This window comes from Coenobita brevimanus, chromosome 6 (assembly GCF_032717465.1).
Source record: "Coenobita brevimanus isolate Jiangsu-jjx chromosome 6, ASM3271746v2, whole genome shotgun sequence".
In the NCBI taxonomy this organism is placed as follows: domain Eukaryota; kingdom Metazoa; phylum Arthropoda; class Malacostraca; order Decapoda; family Coenobitidae; genus Coenobita; species Coenobita brevimanus.
The window spans coordinates 56,242,165-56,265,405 of NC_136959.1; the positions used below are offsets into that span (position 1 = coordinate 56,242,165).

The window sequence follows — 23,241 nt, forward strand, 5'->3', positions numbered from 1 at the left end:
ATGTTCACAGAAAACTCATCACACAGATCTTCATTCTCCCACATGTGGGTGCAAGAATCCTCACACATTGCCAGAGCCACTCAAACCAGCCATTCGTCAATCGTAAGCTTTCTCATTGCTCTCATCACCGTCTCCCAAGGAACTTTGTGCAAGGCCTCCAAATCAACAAAAACAAAGTACTACAGTTACAGCTCCCTCTTCTTTCCTATGTATTTTACCTGAAGCTGTTGGACAATGAATATTGCATCAGTGGTCACTTGCCTGACATAAACCCAAACTGCATCTCCAGTATTCACACTTTCCCTTACATCTTTTAGGACTCTTTCCATCACCATTATATGAGGCCAGTAAATCCCTTCTGGAATTAAAGTTGGTAATAGTTACTGAATACTGTAGACAGAAGTTCAAGTGATTCCGTAGAGTGAATGAGAATGTATGATTGTGCAGTAGGTTTATAAGCTTGTAGAGGGAGCACATATATTACAATTAAGCCAATTTTTTTTTTTTTTTTTTCCCACGTTCAGAATCAAATGGCCATAACTAATAAAACTCATCAGTGTTGTACTGATACTTTTGCCCGGTGTAAATTTTTGTTAGGATCAAATACGGGCACACATGGATGGAGTAATAAGAAGTGTAAGTTTAAATACATGGTGGGAAATCGGTTTTGAAGAAAGCAGGTAATGGGTTGGAATTGTCTGTGCTTCTGTTTGCAGATGATGCAGTATTAACAGCATATTTAGAGTCTGGTAGAATAATGTGGAAGTGTGCATGATGCTTTTACCTTGAAAGTATCAAGAGGAAAGTGATGGTGATTGAAGAAAGCACAGAGATAAAGCATGAAGATGAGATTAAGAATTACAGATAGGAAAATTAAAAGGTTTTCAAGGATTTAAGCATTGTTGTTGACAAAGAAGAGACATTATGGAAGGTAAAGGAAAGAAAATTAAAGAGTATTAAGAGCATGAGCAAGAAATAAGAATGTTAGAGTGGAGTAGAGAAATTATTGCGCAGCACTACGGTATCCAGGACTTTGCAAATAGTAGTGAATCTTTTATAATCCTTGAGGAACATAATCAAAAGTAAGTTATTGAAACATTAACTCAGAAGTGCATGTGGAGTGACGTTGATGAATAGATGGACAAATGAAATGATTATGAAGACTGTTGTTTGGAGTTTGAAGCATTGAGATATAATTAATAATGTAAGATGTTTGCAACATATGGAATGGACAGGGAATAAGAAAATGACTAGAGGGTTCATGAGAATAGGGTAATTGGAAAGGAAAACCAAGAACAAGGTGGATAATAAAGTTAGGAAAGAATATGGGGAAGGGTGGTGTGTTGTGAGAAGATGGGTCATAACTACGGACAATAATGTTTTGAGATCTTTTTAATAAGACTATCACAGGTTGTAGAGTAATGGGATCTATAAAAGCCCTCAATGCCCTGAGACAAAGTGGGGATCCTCTGTTTGGCTCTATAGTAACGTGCGCTCATTTGCAGCGCAAAGGCCTGAGATCGATTCTCGATTAGACCAGTGACTATTTTGTTAAGTTTCATTTTGATTATTACATTGGTTGGCAGCAGTGTGGGATGTGAGATGAGGCTTGGAGGGCAATGATGTTGTTTAGCTGACAGCATCCTAGTCCTTACATCCTGGGAATGAGCTGCTCGGTGTGGTCCACAGCGTCCCCAGTGGTGGCCTCCAGTGCCATGTGTGTTTGAAACTCATTAAATTAATCACCAAAGGGAGAAAAGAGTGATGTAGTGGGGTCTATAAAAGCCCGTATTGCCCAGAGGTAAAGCAGGGATCCTCTGTTTTGCTCAGTGGTAACATGCACGCGTTAGGATCGTGGGGGCCTGAGATCGAATCTTGGCCAGACTAGTGATTAATTTGTTAAGTTTCATTTCATTTATTACAGTAGCAGTAGACAAGAGATACTCAAATGTTAGTATATTTTCTACAGTAATCCTTTTCAGTTATAAGAGTATTTTTTGTATCCATCCATCCATCCATCATCCAGTCCTACATTGCCCCACGAGGAGTGTAGGAGCCCGGGGCTAGGCAGTTGGTCCCGACATTTAAGATGAGAGTGACCAGCCTCACTCATCCCTGAGTGGTATTACATGAGCAATCAACCCCAACCATCCCTTGGATATAAACCTTCACCGGCTCAATCCAATTGGAGCGCAATAATTACCCACTAAACCACCAGGCGCCAAAATTTGGTTATATGGTTACCACCCAGCATAGTAAATGGTTTCCTGGTGCACAGGAAACCATTTGGCCTGTCACTCAGTGTAGAGTCACCCACAGGCTGAAGGAAGTGGAAAGAATGAAGGAAAGAAAGACAAAAGAGTTGAGTGTAAAGTCACCCTTTGGCAGAAGGACAAGGAAAGAATGAAGGAAAGAAAGACAGGAGAGAATGGAAGGAAAGAAGGATGGAGAGGAAAGGGCAGACACCCGAGAGCAGCACTACATCGAGTGAGTGGATGGTGAGTGCCCCCTTTTGTATAACCATCTTAACTAGTAATCTTCTCCCTGTAGCTCAAACTTTTCATATTACTTTTCTTTCAGATGTTCCACAAAGCAAGTCAAGCCCTACTGGTCAGCGCAGTCCTGGATCAGTGCACTCTCCTTTTCCACGCACCCCTGCTAATTCCATGGATGTGGATCGCAGCCTCGACCGTGAATGTCTGGAGAAGTTCCTAAAGATATCTGTCAGGCATATCACCGATGGACAGGTGGGTGAGGAGAGTGTGAGGAGCTAAACAGTCCCCTTCCGATCACTTTGTCATGTGCTTTTTCAGATCCATAAGTGCTTTACAGTCTTCCTATCCTACTACCATTATCATCCTTGTTGCAAGTAATTGACTGTGAAGCTGCCAGCTTGGTAGTACCAGGGTTCAGATCCTGGCGTCACTTGACTCAGGTGTCCATCCACCGTGTATGTGTTGGTAGATGAAGTGAGTACATATGGTAACACCTACAGGAACGTAATTGTGGTAATCTGAATGATGGAGTAGCCCTGTATACCGAAGTGCTGTAATGGGTGAATAACCCATTTCAGGTTCAAAGGCCTAAGCTACGAAGATGAGCACTGTGGCACTCATGGCATCTGCCCTTATCTTTACCATTACGTGTATCACTCATTCATCCAACCTGTCCCTCACCATATATTCTTCTATCCTTTTATTCTATATACATTTCGTGCATCACTCAGCTGACTTTTTCTGCAGTAGTCTTTACTTTCACTTCATTCACCTGTGTTTTTGTAGAGACACTGTCACAGTCTTCTTCCACTCCCAATACATCTCTGCTCATCCAGTCTATTTGGCATATTTTCCTTAAGTGTTCATTTAGCACTTGCCACTACATTTTTTCCCCCCCAGTATATCCATCAGTACCTGCTACCTTACTGTTCTGAAACTGCATCACAACATTCTTTCTCACCGCCATTGGCACCACATTTCTTTTTTCTCTTCTTTTTGCACCACCAGTTTTTTATGTTAACCACAGATATTTTCTCATATTTTTTCACTCTGATTTTTACATCTTTGTACCTTTTCATGATATTGCTCTGTGCAGTTTATGTTAATATTCTTCGAAGTACAGCATTTACTATTTTTCTGCCTACTCTTGAAACATCTTCACTCTTGAAACTTCTTGCTACATTTATACTCCCAGTATTCTGTATTACCTTTCTTTCATCAAAACTCCTTTCTTTCATCCACCCCAGCCACATCTTTGTTTGTTTCACTGCTCTTTCAGTCTCCACATCCTACCATGTTATTCCTCTGTCATTACCCAGCACCCTTGCAATATCACTCAAACATTCACGCAAAAATGCCTTGACCCTATTGCCATAACACTCTCACTGAAATCTTCAACTTTTTCTTGGCCCACAACCAGATTCTTGATAGTACTGTAAGAAGGAAACATTCATTTTCTCAAAATTCAGGTCAAACAAGCCACCCAATATTCCATAATCATTGCAGTTGTTATCTGTGTTGTACACATCATCCAAAATCATGGAAAGATAAATTCTTAAGAATCATGCCCACATTCCTTTGTTTAATTTGCAAAATGGATTTTGGCCTAAGCTCTTAACCACTACACACTTTCTAAACTGACCCCACTCATCCTAAATTATGTCAACAAGAAGCAGTCCAACGAAACATCAATACTAGCAGCATTAGACATAAATAAAGCTTTTGACAGTGTACCAAGACATACCCTGACCAACAAAATCTTAAGCATAGACATGTAAGACAGTTCCAAGAAGTGGCTAGCCATTGTCCTCTCAAAGAGACAAGCTGATGCATTCAAAACCAAAGACTTAGTTTCAGATACTCCCCAGTGGTGTTCTACTGTGCTTAGTTCTTTCACCCTCACTTTTCGGCCTTTTCCTCTTATGCCTACAAATCTTGCACCTTTTGAACAGTTTTGTTGTATGCTGATGGTTTGGCAGTAGCCCCACAACATTTCATAGCTCAGCTTGCAAGAAACCAGCTCCAGTGATACCTACATTTACTGGAACAGTGGCTTACACAAAATAAAATGACTACATCAGTAAAACAATCTACCATCAGTCTCTTTACTCCAGATGAATATGAGTATCAGGCAGACCCCATAGAAATTCAAACATTCTTAGAGATACTCGATACATGCATGATTTTGTCAGCTGGCAAGTAACATAAGTGCAAATGCATCTTATAAAGTTGATACCTTAATGATAATTACAGACCTTCAGACAGCAGATGGAATCACTGACACTGATCTCCAAACAGTTCATATATTTTCATTCATTCATCATCTAATCTAGTGTTGCCCCATGGGGAGCATAGGAACCTGGGGCTAGGAAAGTTGGTCCTGACATTCAAGATGAAAGTGACCAGCCTCACTCATCCGTGTGTGGCATTATATGAGCAGTAAACCCCAACCACCCCTTGGATATAAACCTGCACTGGTTCAGTCCGATAGGAGCATCTTAATTACCCACTAAACGCCAGGCACCATAATTTGGTTATATGGTTACCATCCAGCATAGTAAATGGTTTCCTGGTGTACAGGAAACCATTTGGCTTGTCACTTACTGTAGAGTCACTGTAGACATAGTTCATCCAAACAACAGTAAATTACATGACTCAGAACTAACCTACCTAGCACCCAATAATATAGTAAAGCTTCAAAAAACACATAATCAAGCCTTAACATTAACAGCAGTATGTACAGATCACCATCACTATAAAACGAAAGTACAGTACTGTAATCTCACTTATACCTAGCACTCCACAGTATAGTAAAGCTTCAGAAAACACATAATCAAGCCATAACATTAACAGCAGTATGTACAGATCATCTTCACTATAAAACGAAAATACAGTGCTGTAATCTCACTCAAGTATCACATTAACTTAAGAGGAAAACCACAAAGTAACAAAAAAATGAACACCTTCTAGCACAATATTGCATGCCTCAGGCGCTTCCTTCCTCAGCACCCTCTTGCTTTTAGCCTAGATAACATGCCAGGAATACTGAAGGCAGCATTCTTTCTTTTCTAGTCTGAGATAAAGTTTAAGGTAATTTGTAGGTCCTGATACACAGGGAGGCCAAATGGTGTGTCACTTAGTGTAAAGTAATTTGCAAGTACACTCAATCTTCGTAAATCGCGTGTTCATAAATCACGGATTCGTAAATCACGGCAAGGTGGCCGTCAGACTGGCAGCAACCTTAAATCACTGTTAAGTCACGAAAATCGCGGATCTAGGCACCCAATTGGGCCTTTTCTGAGGAGAATCGTAAACCGCGGCATTCAGACTGAAAATCGCGACCCAACAACCAATCACTGCACGTCCCTGGTGGCATATGTGCATACTAATGCCGCCATGTTGTTGTTCTTGTCCCGCCAGTTAGCACACTACATACCGTCGCCGTGGAGTACGAGAATTACCTGCCTTTTTTGTGCAACTTCACCTCGCCTCCTACCTGCCATGGCCCCTCCCGACCACCCAATGAAGCGCTCTAAGCAGTATGGCGTCAAGAAGCTGCTGAAGTTGTTGTACAGTTAACATTTGGAGCTCATTCGTCATGTTGAGAGAGGAGAGGTTTTCAAACCCGGCGAAAGAGTTTGGGAAGAACAAGTGCTGAGAGGTTCTAAGTTCTTCCCAACACCACTCCACTTCATTCACTTAAGCAATTTTGTCATAGGATTAAAGTGAGATCCCTTAACATGGCTTATTTCTATTTAATACATGCACTGAATATTCCTAAATTTGTATGTTTGTGTTTGATGGTGCCTAGATAGGTGTAGGTAGGGTGCTGTGGGGGTGGGTTGGCCAAAGTCCAGACCCAAATTAATTTTTCACATAAGAGTTATTATTCATAAATCACGGCAGTGGTCCAGAGTCCAGACCCAAATTGCCACAGTTTACGAGTGTAATACTGTACCATTTGAGTTGTTAGTGGTTCTCCGGCCTATCACTTTACATTTTCCTAAATCTTCCCACTCTTCTTCTGTAGGGAGTAGTTGCAGGGGTTCTGCTGGTTACCCCAAATGCTGTCATGTTTGATCCCAATGTCTCCGACCCTTTGGTGATCGATCGGGGTCCAGAGAGCTATGGAGTCATTGCACCTATGGAGTTTGTGGTCAATGCAGCGCTGTATTATGACATCGCACACATGAGGGTCAAGGACACAGGTCTGCCCAAGTGAGTGGTAGTACTAAGCTATGTTTGAGTGAATAATATAATTATGAGAGAGACCTTACCTCAGCTCTTTTATTGCAGACTTGCAATTTTGTGGTTTGATTTAGGAACTGTTTGAGGGTTATTGGTGTTGTATAGGTAGCTATTAGTTATCTTCTGCTTAAGTTTTCTTTAAGATTTATCCTTAGCTTAACCTATAATGTGTGACTGGATTTTCTCTACTTAAAATGATGTGTAAAACATTAGATTTTGAACATCAGTAGAAACCAATTTCTTTTGATATTAAAGAATGCATATTGAAGCATGGGGATGCCATTGATTGTATTTTCCATTATTTAGTTGTAATGGTGTTAAAGTCACAAGATATATCATATTTATTGTATTAGGTCAAAGACATGTACAAAATATTGATTATCAGTAGTCAACTTTTAGTTTTATGTGGTGAAAGAGTGCATGTCAAGTTTATGTGTGCCCACATGTATGTAAGTTACTGTTTGTCCCAGCATAGCCATATTTAATTTTTCCATTCATTTAATCTTGATGAATAATTAAATTAAGTTAATACATTCTTGGTTTGATGGGAAATGGTAGAAATGCGGGACAAAAGAATGTTATTGGCCATGTGTGCTGGAATTTCCCCCCTCACCTCTCCATCCTCCACCATTGATGCTGGTGAGGATGGGAGGTATGGTCTGTTCTTTTGCAAATCATAATAGGTTGGATGGGATGGAGGAGAATAAGAGGGATTGTGAGGTTGGGAGAGATTAGTTATGGCACCAATTTCATTTGATGGTTGATTAGTCATCAGCTAGAAGCATCTCACTCTAATAATGAAACAGAAAGCATAGGGGAAAAAAAAATTTTCAGTTCAAAGATGCATGTCGGTCACTCATCACATACACTCGACCCTCCATTTCCCATACTGAAAGGGGGGGAGACCAGTCCGGGAACCCCCCAAAGTTCGGCCCCACATACCATTCCTTGGACTTTTACCATACTTTGTCCGAATTCTCCAATATTGTCCAGCAATTTTTCCGTTATTCTAGAGCATTCTTGAATGTAGAATACCTATTTCAACATAACTAACATACACAGTACAGTACATAATAACACTGACACAATAACAGTAATAATAACTGACTCAGTAGCAGTATTTTGCTAGCTGCAACCCTAAGAATGGTTGGTTAGACAGTTGTTGACGAGAATGTAGAGGGTATGATAAAAGAAGATCAGAAAGCTGCGGAAAAAGAGGAAAATGGACAAGGAATGGAACACCACGAGGTGAGCCAACCGCTCATTAGCTGATCGAGATACTATCACGCAATCATCGAATGTGATCTTCTTGGACCGAATCAGCAATTTTAATTGGAAAATATTTAAATATCACCATATAGGTTTGCACACCTAATTATCTGAAATTCATCAAAAATTTATGCGTAATTTAATTATTAGTAGAAAATCAGGATTCAGAGCAAAAATTTCTTAAAGATAGCAGAAGTGTTTTGCCTCTAGACTAACAACTCACCTTGATGGATTTTTGTTTTGTATAGATATCATTTTACAATGTAGATACATTTTTCTGTACACAAAATAAATATGCAAAATAGAAGTCTGCCAAGGCATGCTGATGATCTGAAGGGGAAATATTTGCTAACATTGGCACATTTTAGCTATGAAACCAAATTTGTAAATTAAGTTATATTAAGTACAATTCTTTTAGCAAATTAAGTTGTAAAACAACTAACTCAGTGTCAAATGGCCACCCTTTACGGGATTATGGTGCTGGCAATAGATAGATTGATAGAAGTTGTATTAAGTACAATTTTTTAGCAGATTTCAGATAATTAGGTGTGTATGAGCCTCTGTGGCGAAAAAAATTAAAATATTTTCCAATGGAAAGTGCCGATTTGGTATTTAGTTGCACCGTGTTGGTGAGCTAAGTGAGCAGGAATGGATCCCATTGACTTTGTCTGTAAGAAAATATTTTTTTTTATTACTTGCGAGTTTTATTGTGTCCAAGCCCTCCCTAAATTTTACTCTGTTATGCAATCAATTGTAGTGGCATTTGAGGCAAATGGGATATTGCCACGAGTTAGAAGGAACTGGTGGGGTGAAGTGGGTTGGTGGCCAAGATGCTTTTCATGTATGAAAATATCTTCCTGTGTGTGTTACAAATGGCCTTTTCAAGTCAAAACCTTGCTAAAATTATACTGTGTTGTGCAGCAGACTGCTTATAGTTTTATATAAGAGAATAATGGCTGGACTTTTGTGATAATCCCAGACTTGTAAGGGCATGTGTCATGCATTTGATAATATTGTCCATTCTCAGCCCATGTCCATGAAATCCGAAAACCGTGAAATCGGGGTACGGGAAATGGAGGGTCGAGTGTATCTTGGATTATGTTGTATGGGACATGGATTATTTGATATATTGCTTGAGGAGAATCAAAGACAAAATTATTGCAGTCTTCTTTATAGCTGTAAATTGTACAGAAAAAGAATTACTTTGTATATGGGATGTTCTAAATCCTTTTATTGACTTTCATCTTGACCACAGACCAGAGATCCCGAAACCCGAAATCTACTGGGGCCCTGGCCGTGAGGCAGAGAGTGTCCGGGATGAGGGTGGGCTGTCAGTGGAGCGGGGAGGCAGTCAGGAGTCCCCCGGGAGAGATGCATCATTGAGTAAGGATGTCACCTTCCCAGAACTGGCTGCCTCTCATGACGATAACGATGACTCCTGTTCCTGTGGAGGTGACACAAGAGAAACCTCTGCCTTTCCAAAAGCCTTTGACCACGAGCTTCTTACACCCATAGGTACACGTATAGCTCATTTTATGCCCATGAGTATACAGAAGACCCTCAGCTTACATAACTAATGTGTTAACTAAGCTCCCCATATCCACAGAAACCAGAAAGTGAGCTCCTCCAACCCATTATATTTAAGTTAATGTGTTCCAGATCTCTAATCAGACTGCAACTTTCCCAATAAATCCCATATATGATCCCACCTTGCCTAGTGATGTGCTTTCAAAGGGCATTCCATACCTTAAACAGGTAAAATAGACATAAAGTAGTGACAGTGAAGAAGTTTAAAACAACAGATACTGTAATGGCAGTTACCTTGAAAGATGATGCTGACTGGCAGGGCGATGGAAAGGGTGGCGGAATCCAGAGTCAAGGAGCTGAGACAAGGGATAGGCTTCACCTCCCTTTCAACAGTTGGTGGTGGTGGTGATTAGCCCCAGTCTGCCTGGCCAAGCAGACCTATCAACCACAGGCAGGCAATCCCAAACAGATAATCTTTTCATCCTCAGTAATCTCCATCAGCATACCCATATCCCACACCAAGCCCTCCTCCCATCATCCCCAGACATCACCTTTTGCTCCCCAAACCTTGTCCCCACAACATCCTGGAGAGTGGTCAAAACCAGTGGTGGGCATTAATGCGTTAATCATTAATCCGTTATTAACGAAGTTGATGTTTTTGTTAATGAGGTAAAGCGTTAATTTGTTTTTTAAGTTAACGGCTTAGCGGTAACTTCCGTTAACATTTCCGTTGATCTGTTATTCTGTTAATTATGTTCTAAAACAGGGCACTTTTGGTCAGAAACGCTTTGAATCAACGTTTAAATAGTTAAATTGATAGTGTCAAAGTTAGTGGTGAGAGATACCATGATTCAGAAATCGATACGAATTTTGTGTGTGTGTGTGTGTGTGCCAGATCTAAGTTCATATAAGTTATATGAACTTGGATCTGAAGCTGTGAACCATCCTGTCATATGATATAACAGTTGGTCCACAACTTCACACATGTTTCATAACGGCATACTTCGACCATGTTGCTGGAGGGAAAAAAAAAAAAAAAAAAGCTCATAAAGTGGTGAAAAATCAAATAAATTCCCATAATGAATATTTCTACTACCGTCATATCAGTCACTATCCGAAAATTCCATGCATACCATGCATGTACTGACTCGAAAAAGAAGTAGTTGAAGAAGTGGAATTCTAATTGCATTTTCTAAATATTTTGGAGTATTAACCCATCATGTCAAGGGGTTGTTTTCACCACCCAAACCACCAGCAGATGTTTTTCTTAAAAATCACTGTTATATAAACCATAATTTCTCAGCTAAAACTGTAATATAATATTATAGTATAATATAATATTATAATACAGTGCTATGATCATAATAATAATACAGTAACAATAATACAGCAAAACACTAGATCATGTATACATTCCACCCGGACGTCCCCATGTCGTCATGTATACATGCCACCCAGACGGAAATGGGTTAATACAATAAAACTTTTCTAGCAGCAAGAGTGTCTTCTATTAAGGAAAATCAAGTTTCATAATTATGTAAAACTAGCAGATTAATGGATTATTGATTAACTTCCATTAATGTTTGGCAGAATTAACTGATTAACTTTAATAAAGCTAATTATCTTATTAACGGTTAACGAATTAATGTTTTTCATTAACTTGCCCACCACTGGTCAAAACCCTTGGCTCTGACCACCTCCCAATCATCATTTCTGCCAAAACCAGACTCACGCCAGCTGGCCACAGACACACATACACTAATTAGAAGAGTGCCAACTGGGAGGTCTTCACAATTGAAACAGAACAACATTTTGAAACACTAAACAGTAAAGCCATCACAGACATCAACCACCACTGTGCACACTTTCATTACAATTATTCAAAATGCAGACAAAAGACACATCCCTAGAGGCAACAGAAAGAGACACAACCCCAACTTTACATCAGAAATTCAAGGCCTCATCAGTCAACACGACACACTACGACACTCCCCAACACCCCATACACAAGATACCGTGCAACAAATACGAGAACACAACACTCAGATAGACAATGAAATATCAGAACACCAAACACTAAATTGGAATAGTTATCTCCAAACACTTGATCACAAAACAAACACCAGCAAACTTTATAAAACACTAAACAGCATCACACTCTCCAACAGCAACACTACACAGTCACACCCTGCCATCACAACAACAGACAACAAGCAAGCACTCTAATCAATTACTTTTCACTTGTCAGCCATCTAAACCCCCATCACAATGACTGACGTGTCTTCCAACGCAAGAGACAGTTCCCCACAGACTCAGACTTCGCACCTTTCACTTGCAACCAGACAAAGCACATCATTAGCAACCTTAAGCTCTCATCTGCCTGTGGACCAGAGAACATAAGCAACATACACCTTAAACACCTTGGACCACAAGGCATACAAGCACTCACCAGCGTATCAAACTACAGCTACTCACACAGCATAACACTCAACACATGGAAGCATGGCACTGTCACCACTAAGCCCAAACCCAACCAAGACCCCGCATTACCTTCCTCGCACCGCCCCATCACACTCCTCTGCACACCCTCCAAAGTCACTGAACGACCGGTATTACAACTAGTTACACCTCACGTCCCCCTACCCCATCACATGGTTTTAGGCTGCTACACTCGACAAACTTCTTACAGACCTTACACAGAGAGTTTTTGATGGCATCAATTCAGGTAGGCCACCACGCAGAACACTCCTAGTTATACTAGTCATTAGCAAAGCTTTTGATGCCATCCTCTGCCACGACCTCACAAAATATTCAGCTTAAACATGCACAAAAAAAAGATGGCTGGTAAACTATTTAGCAGGCAGATGTGCACATGTAACATTTGCCGGTTAGTCAACGAACATCAGAAACTTCACAATTGGAGTCCACCAAGGATTTGTTTTGTCCCATACTCTCTTTAACCTATCCTTGCACGACATACCCACACCCCACACCCCACAAATACACATAGGTTCCCATGCGGACTACATAACACTTACATGTATACACCAAAATGCAAACACAGCCGCACACATCCTCCAACCTTAGCACACTACACGAATGGTTCACCACAAACAGGCTCAAAATATCCCCAGCCAAATCTACAGCGACCCTTCTTACAAACTGGACAGCAGAACACGGTCACATTCCACACCTCACCATAAACAGCATGTCCCTCCCCCCCCCACACACACACACACAATCCTTGGTGTAACATACAGTACATCAGTGTCATTTAAACAACACATCACACTCATTAAAGACAACACCAAGACTCAGCACCTTAAGGTCACTTGCCCATACAACATTTGGACATGACAAAGAAACCACCACCACAGTGTACAAACAACACACTACAACACTCTACAGACCATACAGAACAAGGCCCTAAAAATAATCACAGGCTGCACAGCTACTACACCCACAGACTGCCTACACCAAGAAACCAAAGTCTTCAAAGTAAAGGATCATCTAGACATGAGAGACACACAAATTCTCGCCATAGCCTCCACAAAACCACACCATCCACCACGCTACATGGCAGCATATCCACACACACCAAGAAACATCAAAACAACACCCAGCACATGAAATCATACACAAATACTGTCATTTTTCCCCCCTCGCCCACCTCAAACCAGGTTCCAGAAGCATATCCATACTCAGATCACCCGCCGTAGCTGGCCAGGCTGAGATGTGAGCATCATCCAGCCCTCTAAGTTATTGGAAGAGGCTGGATGACTCTGATGCTGACACCTGTCCAGGATGCAACACAGCACCCCATACTATTAAGCATATTATGGAAGACTGCATTGCACACAATCACCTGCACCAACAATACAACATACACTCCTTGAAAGCTCTGTGGGAAAGCCAGGTCTCGGCCGTGGCCTTCCTAGGGACTTGGGGCTGTTCGGCCAGACTGTCTAGGGAACAACTACTACTCGTACTACTACTACCACAGACAAGCAAGTGCTGTTGTAGGGCCATCTCATGTAGTGAACTGATTTTCTCTTGTGGTTGCCGGCATCTCACCACACTCAGGAACAGAGAAAAGTGTGGAGGCTTTGTTCCTGGGTGGATGTCACAGGTATTTCCACCCAGTTAACAGTGGCACAAGAGTAGGCTCCATTTCACCCTGAGATCTGGTAATATGGTTACCATCCAGCATTATGAATGGTTTCCTGGGTTACAGGAAACTGTTAGACTCTTCATTCAGTGTAGAGCCAACTGAAGTGGAAAAAAGACTAAGAAAAAGTTACAGGAAGGAAAGGGTGTTGTAGGAAGAGAGGAGGACACACTCAGAATGATAAAGGTGAAGGAAGTAGGGAGCACTGCATCAGGTGAGTGGATGATGGTCACCACCACCTTCAACCCCCTTCAGCAGTACTAGAGGGAAGCCTCAAAGCTGTTAGAGTGACCCATACACTTCAGTGTAGATTTTTCTGCTGGTATCAGTCTGTATTTACGATGACATCACCATGTTCTGCACGTGGTGAATGGGTCATGTTTGGTTGGCCAGTATCATCAAGAGGAATAAGTGTACATAGATTCTGTGTAAGGTGAGGGGCTACTGTGTATCTACAGATATCAAACCCATTGATACTGTCATTGTTTAATTACAGTCATAGAATAGTTCGCTATTGCACCACACTTTTAGATACATCTAAGGATATGATCTTGAGCTCAGAGATAGGATGACTTTTCCCTACTTCAGTCATCCCTCATGGTACTGAATATAGCTTACAGACATGGTTCATTACTTTAAGATTTTACGTGGTGTACTGTATTTCATTTTTCTGTCCGGTGTTCTATTTTGTGTGTGCTGTATATGAATTACAGTACACTACTTTTATATTTTCTTGTCCTTAGATGCATTTCTGTATGAATTACATTATATAATTACTTTAGGGTCAGATGTCTCCCCAGCGAGTGTGGAGGGGCAGGCTTCTCCTAGTCAGGCCTCACCCTGCCCTGATTCTGCCCAACATAGTCTTGACACAGAGCAACCATCCTCTCTGCCTCCACCCTCCCCACCTGCCACCCAGCAGGCATTACCACCAGTTGTTGGGGACCTGACACCCATTGCTGAAGCCACACGCACAGAGGACCCCAAGGAAACCCAGACAGTCCCGACCCTTGCTCAAACTCAGTGTGATAGCAGTGCCCCGGATATTGCTCAATCAGTGCCACATTCAGGGCAACCCCAAGAAGACACTGCAGGAAGCACTAATGAAAAAAAGAGGACTACTTCTGTCACCTTTGACTTCTCTGGGGAAGGGGAGGAGCCACCACCCGATCAGCCTGCAGACACAGCCACACAGGAGACTCGCAAACAGAAGGTGAGGTGTAGGATATTTGCACAGTCAGAGATATAGATTCTCTAAATATTCCACTATGTCTGTTTCACATTTCTGGCATGTCTGTTACTTTCCTCCTTGTTGCAGAATAACAAAGAGTTACCTATGGGCAGAGAAACATATCAGCCCTCTCTTAGGAAGGACATTAAGAAGTAAACATAGTGGAATGTAAAAGCTCGAGGTGTCTTCACATGATCTATTTTAAATCATTAGCCACCTGTTCACACCAAAACAGAGCACAAAACTTCAGTTTTCAGCCTGACTCACAGAAGTAGGTCACAGTCCTCTGTAGAACAGTTCATATTACTGTACTGTGTATGTACCTCTCGGGCTAGTAATCTAGATTAAAGAGGCATATCTAGCCATCCATCCATCCATCATCCAATCTTACATTGCCCCATGAGGAGCGTAGGAGCCTGGGGCTAGGCAGTTGGTCCTGACATTTAAGATGAGAGTGACCAGCCTCACTCATCCCTGAATGCCATTACATGAGCAATCAACCCCAACCACCCCTTGAATATAAACCTTCACCGGCTCAATCCGATTGGAGCACAATAATTACCCACTAAACCACCAGGCGCCAAAATTTGGTTATATGGTTACCACCCAGTGTCGTAAATGGTTTCCTGGTGTACAGGAAACCATTTGGCTTGTCACTCAGTGTAGAGTCACCCACAGGCTGAAGGAAGAGGAAAGAATGAAGGAAAGAAATACAGAAGAGGGAGTGTAAAGTCACCCGTAGGCAGAAGGACAAGGAAAGAATGAAGGAAAAAAAGATAGAAGAGAATGGCAGGAAAGCAGGATGGAGAGGAAAGGGCAGATACCCGAGAGCAGCACTACATCGAGTGAGTGGATGGTGAGCGCCCCCACTTGCCACATCATATCTAGCCATATAGTTTTAAAATATATTGGTGTTGTACCATTAATTTTGATGGAAGTTTTGGATGTATGGAGCTAAAAATCCCTCACAGGTTGAAGTATAATGGCCATCCTAAATGCATGCATAACTCTTCCTGTTTTGTATATGCCTAACATTGTTTGTCTAATGACTGGTTTTTCATCTGCACCTCAATGGTATAGTTGATAGAGGTCCCAGGTCAGAGGAGAGCATGCTCTACCCCACCATGATTCAAATCTGATTGTATTAGGAGATTTTCCCCTCATCTGAATGTTGCCAGGGATGTAGGGTGGTCTGTGGCATAAATGATCTGGACTTTGGTAACTTAGCCTCAGTCCTCCTGCTCCCCAAAAGGGATGATGAAGGATTGGCTGTGATATCCCATTCATTTCATTTCATTTTGTTTATAAAACTTCAAAATGTTTGCATGCATAATCCATTGAATAAGAGTTAACTGAATATGTTTTCTTATGAGACTTGCAGGGCTGACAAAACCATGCACTTTAAAAATGTACTTTAATGTTACCCTTTTCAATGGTAACACATTCTTACTTATCAATGCTGCTATAATTGGAAATTGATTCTTCCTCCCTTTCCAGGTTCTAAAACGGCTCTCTTACCCCCTGTCCTGGATGGAGAGCTTCAGCACAGAGAAAGAAAATATGGCTCACCAACAGCACCATCCTCCCCACCATCACCAGAACCCTAGTCACCCTACCTCTGCACCCCCTGTTGGTGGAGGAATTGGTGGGGGAGGGGGAGGGGGAGGAGGGCAGACAACAGAGGATGGAGGAAGAGCAGGCGTATTCTCTAATGTCTTCAGTATGTCCAATGTCTCCAGTATGCTGTCCAGGTAAGTTCAGACAATTTATGAAAATGTTTATTATTTTTCCCTGGATTTTTTTTTTTTTTTTTTTTTTTTTTTAACATGGTCGCCGGCTGTTTTTTTTTTTTTTTTTTTTTTTTTTTTTTTTTTTTTTTTAAACATATGGTCGCCGGCTGGTGCAGATTTGCCACAGAGTGCCTGGCTTGTTTTATATCCTGATAATTATTGATAAGGGATATAGTTTGCTGACAACAGCTTCTTCCTAAGGGCTGATAATAATGCTGAAAGATTTCCACTAATGTAGAGTGATAAATTCAGTCTTGCATGGCATTTTACATAAAAATACACTTTAAAGTCAGTACCACAGTTGACTGATAACTTTTACATGTTTACTAAACAAGTATTCTGTTCTTTGTCGGTATGAAATTATTTAACTCCAAATTGTGTGTGTGTGTGTGTGTGTGTGTGTGTATTTACCTATTGGTAGTATACTGTACAGGAATTGAGCAATGCTCGTGTTGTCATGTCTCCATATCCACATTTATCTAGACTGCTTTTACACACATGAATGTTTTTCGCCTGCACCGCCTCTTTTTCTAAGTCATTCCAAATATTTATGTATTTACCTAATATACCTAATTTTGATATTCACGAAATGTGCTATGCTCGTGGGTTCCCATCGTTGTTTCTCAGGAAGTCAAATTTAGCTTTAAACCCGTTTAAGTTTTTAAACTGGACGATCTCTTTGTCCAGGCTGTTCCACAAGTCTATACTTCTATAAGGAAAGCTAAAATTCTTGATATCCTTCAAGCAGCTTGACTTCTTCAATTTCATTCCGTGTCCTCTTGTTGCTCTCTTATCCCATACAAATAGATCTTCTCAGTCAATTTTATCTACTCCTATCATGATCCTGAACACAGCAATCATGTCTCCCCTCTTTCTCCTTTCCTCTAAGAAAGGCAAATCTAGCTTTTCCAGCCTCTGTCTGTATGACAGATCTGCCAGACTTGGGACCATCTTGGTTGCTGTTCTTTGTATTCTCTCAATCTTGTTTATATCTTTCTTTTTGTGTGGGTACCACACTACCGCTGCATATTCTAACCTGGGGCGGATCATGGCCACTATAAATTTTTTCATCATCTCATCCATACAATGAAATGTTACTCTTATGTTAGTCAAGAGTTTATATGTCTCTCTAACTATCTTGTTAATAAGTTTTTCAGGTGACAAACTATCTTGGACCTGCACTCCCAAATCTTTCTCTTCTCTCGTTTTTGTGATTAATTCATTTCCCAACAAATAATTCAGTGATGGCCTCCTGGTACTTTTTACCCATTCCAATGTTTTACATTTCTTTACTTTAAAAATCATTTCCCACATCCGGCTCCAAGCATGTATCCTATCCAGATCCTCCTGCGGCATTTTACAATCCTCCTCAACCTCTACCTTCCTGAAGATCTTTACATCATCATCAAACAGACTTGCATAACTGTTCACTCCATCTACCATATCATTTACATAAATCAGGAACATTACTGGAGCCAACACTGAGCCTTGAGGGACTCCACTCGTTATTTCCCGCCATCCATACATCCTATCCTTTATTACTGTCCTTATTTGTCTGTCTCTCAAAAAGTCTCTCATCCATTCCAGGAGTTTCCCCTTCAGTCCTCCTATATATTCTAGTTTCCACATTAGTCTCTTATGAGGTACCATGTCAAAAGCCTTCTCTAAGTCTAAGTACACACAGTCCACCCAACCATCTCTCTCCTGTATCACATCAATTGCTCTTGAGTAAAAGCTCAAGAAGTTGGAAACACATGACCTTCCACTTCTGAACCCAAACTGACATTCATCCAAAATATTCATCTCATTTCACTTCCGTTTCTGCGTCAGCCTTGGTCACCTAATGGCGGCTTTCCACGCTGCACTCCATTGCAGCCTCCTTGTTCAGTCCCTTAACCCTGAGGTCACACTTAATGACCTTGTCCCATGTCTTTCTCGGTCTGCCCCTCATAACCCCACCACCAATATTAACACTTTTCACCTTCCTCACCCAATTATCATCCCCCATCCTCTCCACATGTCCAAACCATCTCAATCTACCTCTCCTCATCACAACACCAATACACTCCAGTCCCATCCTACCTCTCAACTCTTCCATCGTAAACCCAGCCCCCCCGGACCTTGCACGCAGGGACGCACTACACATCCACCTAATCATTGTCATTTCTATACGTCTGAGCCAGCGAATATCCTCCTCCTTTACTGCCCAGGTCTCACTATCATACAGCATTACACTCCTAACACATGCTGCATACAGAGACCCCTTAGCATGTAGGGAGAGCCCTCTCAGTGTCAGAAGAGGCAAGAGCTCCCTGTACTTCTTCCAACCACTTCTCATCCTAGCCACAGAGCTAGCTCCAGCCCCACCTCCAGCACACAACATGTCTCCCAAATAACAAAACTCTTCCACACACTCAAGAGATTCACCAGCAAGTTCAATCCTTTCACGCCCGACAATCTCCATCTGCTCTCCCTGACACGCCGTACACATAAAATCAGCATTATCTCGCAGTCTACCTCTAATACCACTACATCTCTTGTGCACCCATTTATCACAAACACCGCACAAGATAGAATTACTTCCCACGCCCTTGTGACAGACTGCATATGGCCACTCTCCCTCGTCTTTGGCAGTACCACCACCAACCCTAGATATCATCACTTTTGTTTTATCTGCATTTACCCTTAAGCCCTTGTGCCCCATACCATCTCTCCACTTCCCAAACCTTTCCTCCGCCTCCCTTTCGTTCACTGCAATCAACACCAAATCATCAGCATACAACATCTCCCACGGGAGTCCATTTCTAAAGTCACATGAGAGGGCTTCAAGTACCATGATAAACAGCATGGGACTCAAAACTGAACCCTGATGCACGCCAACATTCACGGGAAACTTATCACTCAAATCTCCATTCACACTTACCTGGGTGCGAACACCCACATACATAGCCATAACCAGCCACTCCTCCAAGCCTAGCTTTCTCATTGCCCACTTCACCACCTCTCTAGGGACTCTGTCAAAGGCCTTTTCCAAATCAACAAAAACAAAATACAGATCCCTTCTCCTACAAATATATATTTCCTGAAGCTGTCGAACAATGAACATGGCATCAGTGGTCCCCCTACCTGGCATAAACCCAAACTGCATCTCATCAATATTCACTCTTTAATCATACCTTCTAAAACTCTCTCCATTACCTTCATTATCTGATCTAAAAGCTTTATACCTCTATAATTTCCTCCTTCCAGGGCATCACCCTTCCCTTTATACACATTTACAGTTACACTCTTTAGTCAATCATCTGGGACAACACACTCATAAATAGTCATATTTATCAGGTCAGTGACTTACCTCACCCTTATATCTCCCGAGGCCTTCAACATTTCGGCAGTCAACCCAGACACACCTGCTGCCTTCCCCACTTTCAACCTGCCTATTGCCTCACTCACAGTAGGCTATCAGCATCAATCAAAGGCCAAAGGCCAAACACTGGGTCTGCTGGCTCCAAACCTTCCCTGTTTCAATCAAACTCCTCATTCAACAACCGGCTCTAATGCTCTCTCCATTCATCTTTAATATCCTCACTGTTGACCACTACCCTTCCTTCCTCATTCTTCACACACTGCTCACCCATAATATCCCGATTATCCCTCTTCATCTGATTTGCCACCTTAAATATCATATTTTTCCTTTCCCCATGATTTAGGTTATCAAGTAAAAGTCTTTGTGACTCAGACCTCGCCCTGTATACCTCTCTTCTAGCCCTTCGCTTGGCAGCCGAGTATTCCTCTTTGCTACCACCCTTATTCCATTCCTGTAAAAGCCTTCTTTTCTCCTTAACTGCAGCTTCTACACCCTCATCCCACCACCAAGTTACTCTGTGTCTTGGTGGTCCTCTTGTCCAACCGCATGTTACATCAGTAACCCTCAAGAGATTGTTCTTGAGGGCTCTGTACTGTTCATTAATGCCTCTGTCTACAGCTCCCTGTTCAGCCACCACTCTCCTCATCCCACTATAAAAGGCATCCCTTACTTCTTGGTTTTTCAGCTTCCATACTTTCTTCCTAGGTACATAAGTCCTCTTTTTCATCACTCGTTCTTTAAGCACCATATCACAAATCAATAGTTTGTGCTGCTGCACACACTCCTCACTTCCTGTAACTTTAACATCCTTCACTAACCTCCTATCAGCCCTCCTGATCAGAAAATAATCAATCTGGCTGCTATTTCCCCCAGACTCATACGTAATTAACCTACTTTCTCTTTTCCTAAAATATGCATTGCACACAGTCATGTCCGTTGCCTCCCCAAACTCGAGTATCCTTTCCCCTTCCGCATTCCTTATACCATACGCACATCGCCCATGTACTCCTTCATAACCTTGTGCTGTTTCACCTACATGACCATTTAAGTCCCCTCCCAAAACCACTCTCTCGTCACCCCGCATACCACCTACTACACATATTAAATCATCCCAAAATCTATCTTTCTCTGCTTCATCCAATCCTGCCTGTGGAGCATATGCCGATATAACTGCAGCTATCTTTCTACCGAATAGAATTTTCATTACCATATCCTATCGCTTACTCTTATAACATTCATAACATATTCCACCCATTTCTCCGCAACCATCACTCCAACATCTCCATGTCCGTCTGTCCCCCCCTGCCAAAACAGCTTATAGGAACAGTCCTTCCCAACAATCTTTCTGTCTGATTCACCCCTGTACCGGACTTCTTGCAAACACGCCACATCTGCCCACCTCCTACTGAATCCCTCAACGACTTCCCCTGCTCTTCCCCTCAAACTTCCCACATTCCATGAACCCACCCTCATCCCCCTGGGTGATTTACTGTCCTCAGGCTTGCTTTGAATCTTATTCTTGTGTTCTGTCATAGTCAGGATTAATAAAGGGGGGATAGACATACCACAGGCCCCACTCACTGCACAGTCCCATGTCCAGGTAGTGGATATGGGGCCCCTAGCCCACCAGCTTACCAGTGAATGTAGCAATGGCCTCAGGGCACCCTGCCAAGACAGCTGCAGGGACACCCTCCAAGCGCGCTTTGGCACTGCAACTATCCCGCCATTGTACACCCACTGATAGGGCAGCCTCCTGTGGCACTACTCCCAGGTTCGGGCCCCTCTTTATTGGGCGGAAGCGGCAGCCTGGGAACCGCAATGCCCTGTACCCTCTAGCACAGGCCCGAGCCCCATCTCGCCCTGGACACGTGATCTATGCTGGCAGAACCCCCTTCACGCCTCCCCCCAGAAGTCCGCCACTAGGTAGCGGGGGCAAAGTTTTCTGGCTGCGTGCCCTTGCTGGCGCCAACCCCTATAACGTAGTGGGATACCTTGTGTGAAATGTAAAGTGCATGTGATGTAGTGCATAAGATAGAGAAATGTTTGGGAGAGTATGCTGGTCTTCTCTCCATGTTACTGTCACACTGAAAAGGTCAGCAAAGGGGGATGGTTAGATAGCGAGTGAAACAGGAGCTCCAGCTCTCCTTATCACCAGCATTCCCATTCCCCTCGGGAGTACCACCCTGTTTGGCCCGTGCTACAGCCTCTTCCTGCCTAGGTATTTTATCTCTCTGTCATTCAGGATTCTCTCACACAATTTTGCGACCATGCTGGTTAGAGACACTGGTCTATAATTCAGGGGTTCTTCCCTGTTTCCTCCCTTATAAATTGGTACCATATTTGCCCTCTTCCATTCCTGTGGTACTTTCCCCTCTTCCAGAGAACACACAGCTAAACTGTGAATTTTATCTGCCAGTTGTTTTCTGCATTCCTTCAGTACCCAGTTAGAAATTCCATCAGGTCCTGGGGCTTTCCTCACTTCTTGAGTTTCCAGTAATTTATACACTTCCTGTACCTCCTCTTTTATGTCTTTTATCACCGGTACATTTCTAATCACTCCCTCCCCTTCCACAAACTCCTTTTCTTTAGTGAAAACCAATAGGAAACATTTGTTCATTATTTCAGCTTGCACTGCTGCATCTTTTTAGACCTCTCCCTTTACTTTCAGTTTGGTGATTCCTTCCTTTTGTTTCAGTTTGCCATTAACAAATCTATAAAACAGTGTGGGTTCATCCTTGCATTTGTCAATTATACCTTCTTCAAAATCCTTTCTTCTTCTCTACATATTTTTGTGTATTCATATCTAGTTCTTTTATATTCTTCCTTTGTTCTGTTGTTACCTCTCTTTCTCCAGTTGTTCCACATCTTAGCTCTCTCCTTTTTTGCTATCATACCCTTCTATTAAACCACTCCTTTTTCCTGTTTTCTTTCCCCCTTACTCTTGGTACAAATTTTTTCACTCCCAAATTAGAGAGGTCTAGAAAAATATCCCACTTCCTCTGTATCTCTCTTGTTTCTCTGAATTTTCTCCAATCTGCATTTTTGAAAATTTTTTTCAATCCTGTAAAATTTGCTTTCCCAAAGTTGTATCTTGCCTGCCTATAAAGCTCGTTTCTTGGCTCGATGTTCCCTATTATCAGCTGGAACTC

At 42.0% G+C, this 23,241-nt stretch overlaps 1 protein-coding gene across 1 annotated transcript in view; it reads left to right on the forward strand.

Annotated features, from left to right (window-relative positions):
• mtd (TLD domain-containing protein mustard) overlaps positions 1-23,241 on the forward strand; it is a 250,808-nt gene that overhangs the window by 79,585 nt on the left and 147,982 nt on the right. Inside the window, exons 4-8 of the mRNA XM_080272382.1 lie at positions 2,581-2,747; positions 6,526-6,713; positions 9,268-9,527; positions 14,490-14,920; positions 16,436-16,689. Coding sequence (XP_080128508.1) covers positions 2,581-2,747; positions 6,526-6,713; positions 9,268-9,527; positions 14,490-14,920; positions 16,436-16,689 — 1,300 coding nt within the window. The remainder of the gene's footprint in view (positions 1-2,580; positions 2,748-6,525; positions 6,714-9,267; positions 9,528-14,489; positions 14,921-16,435; positions 16,690-23,241) is intronic.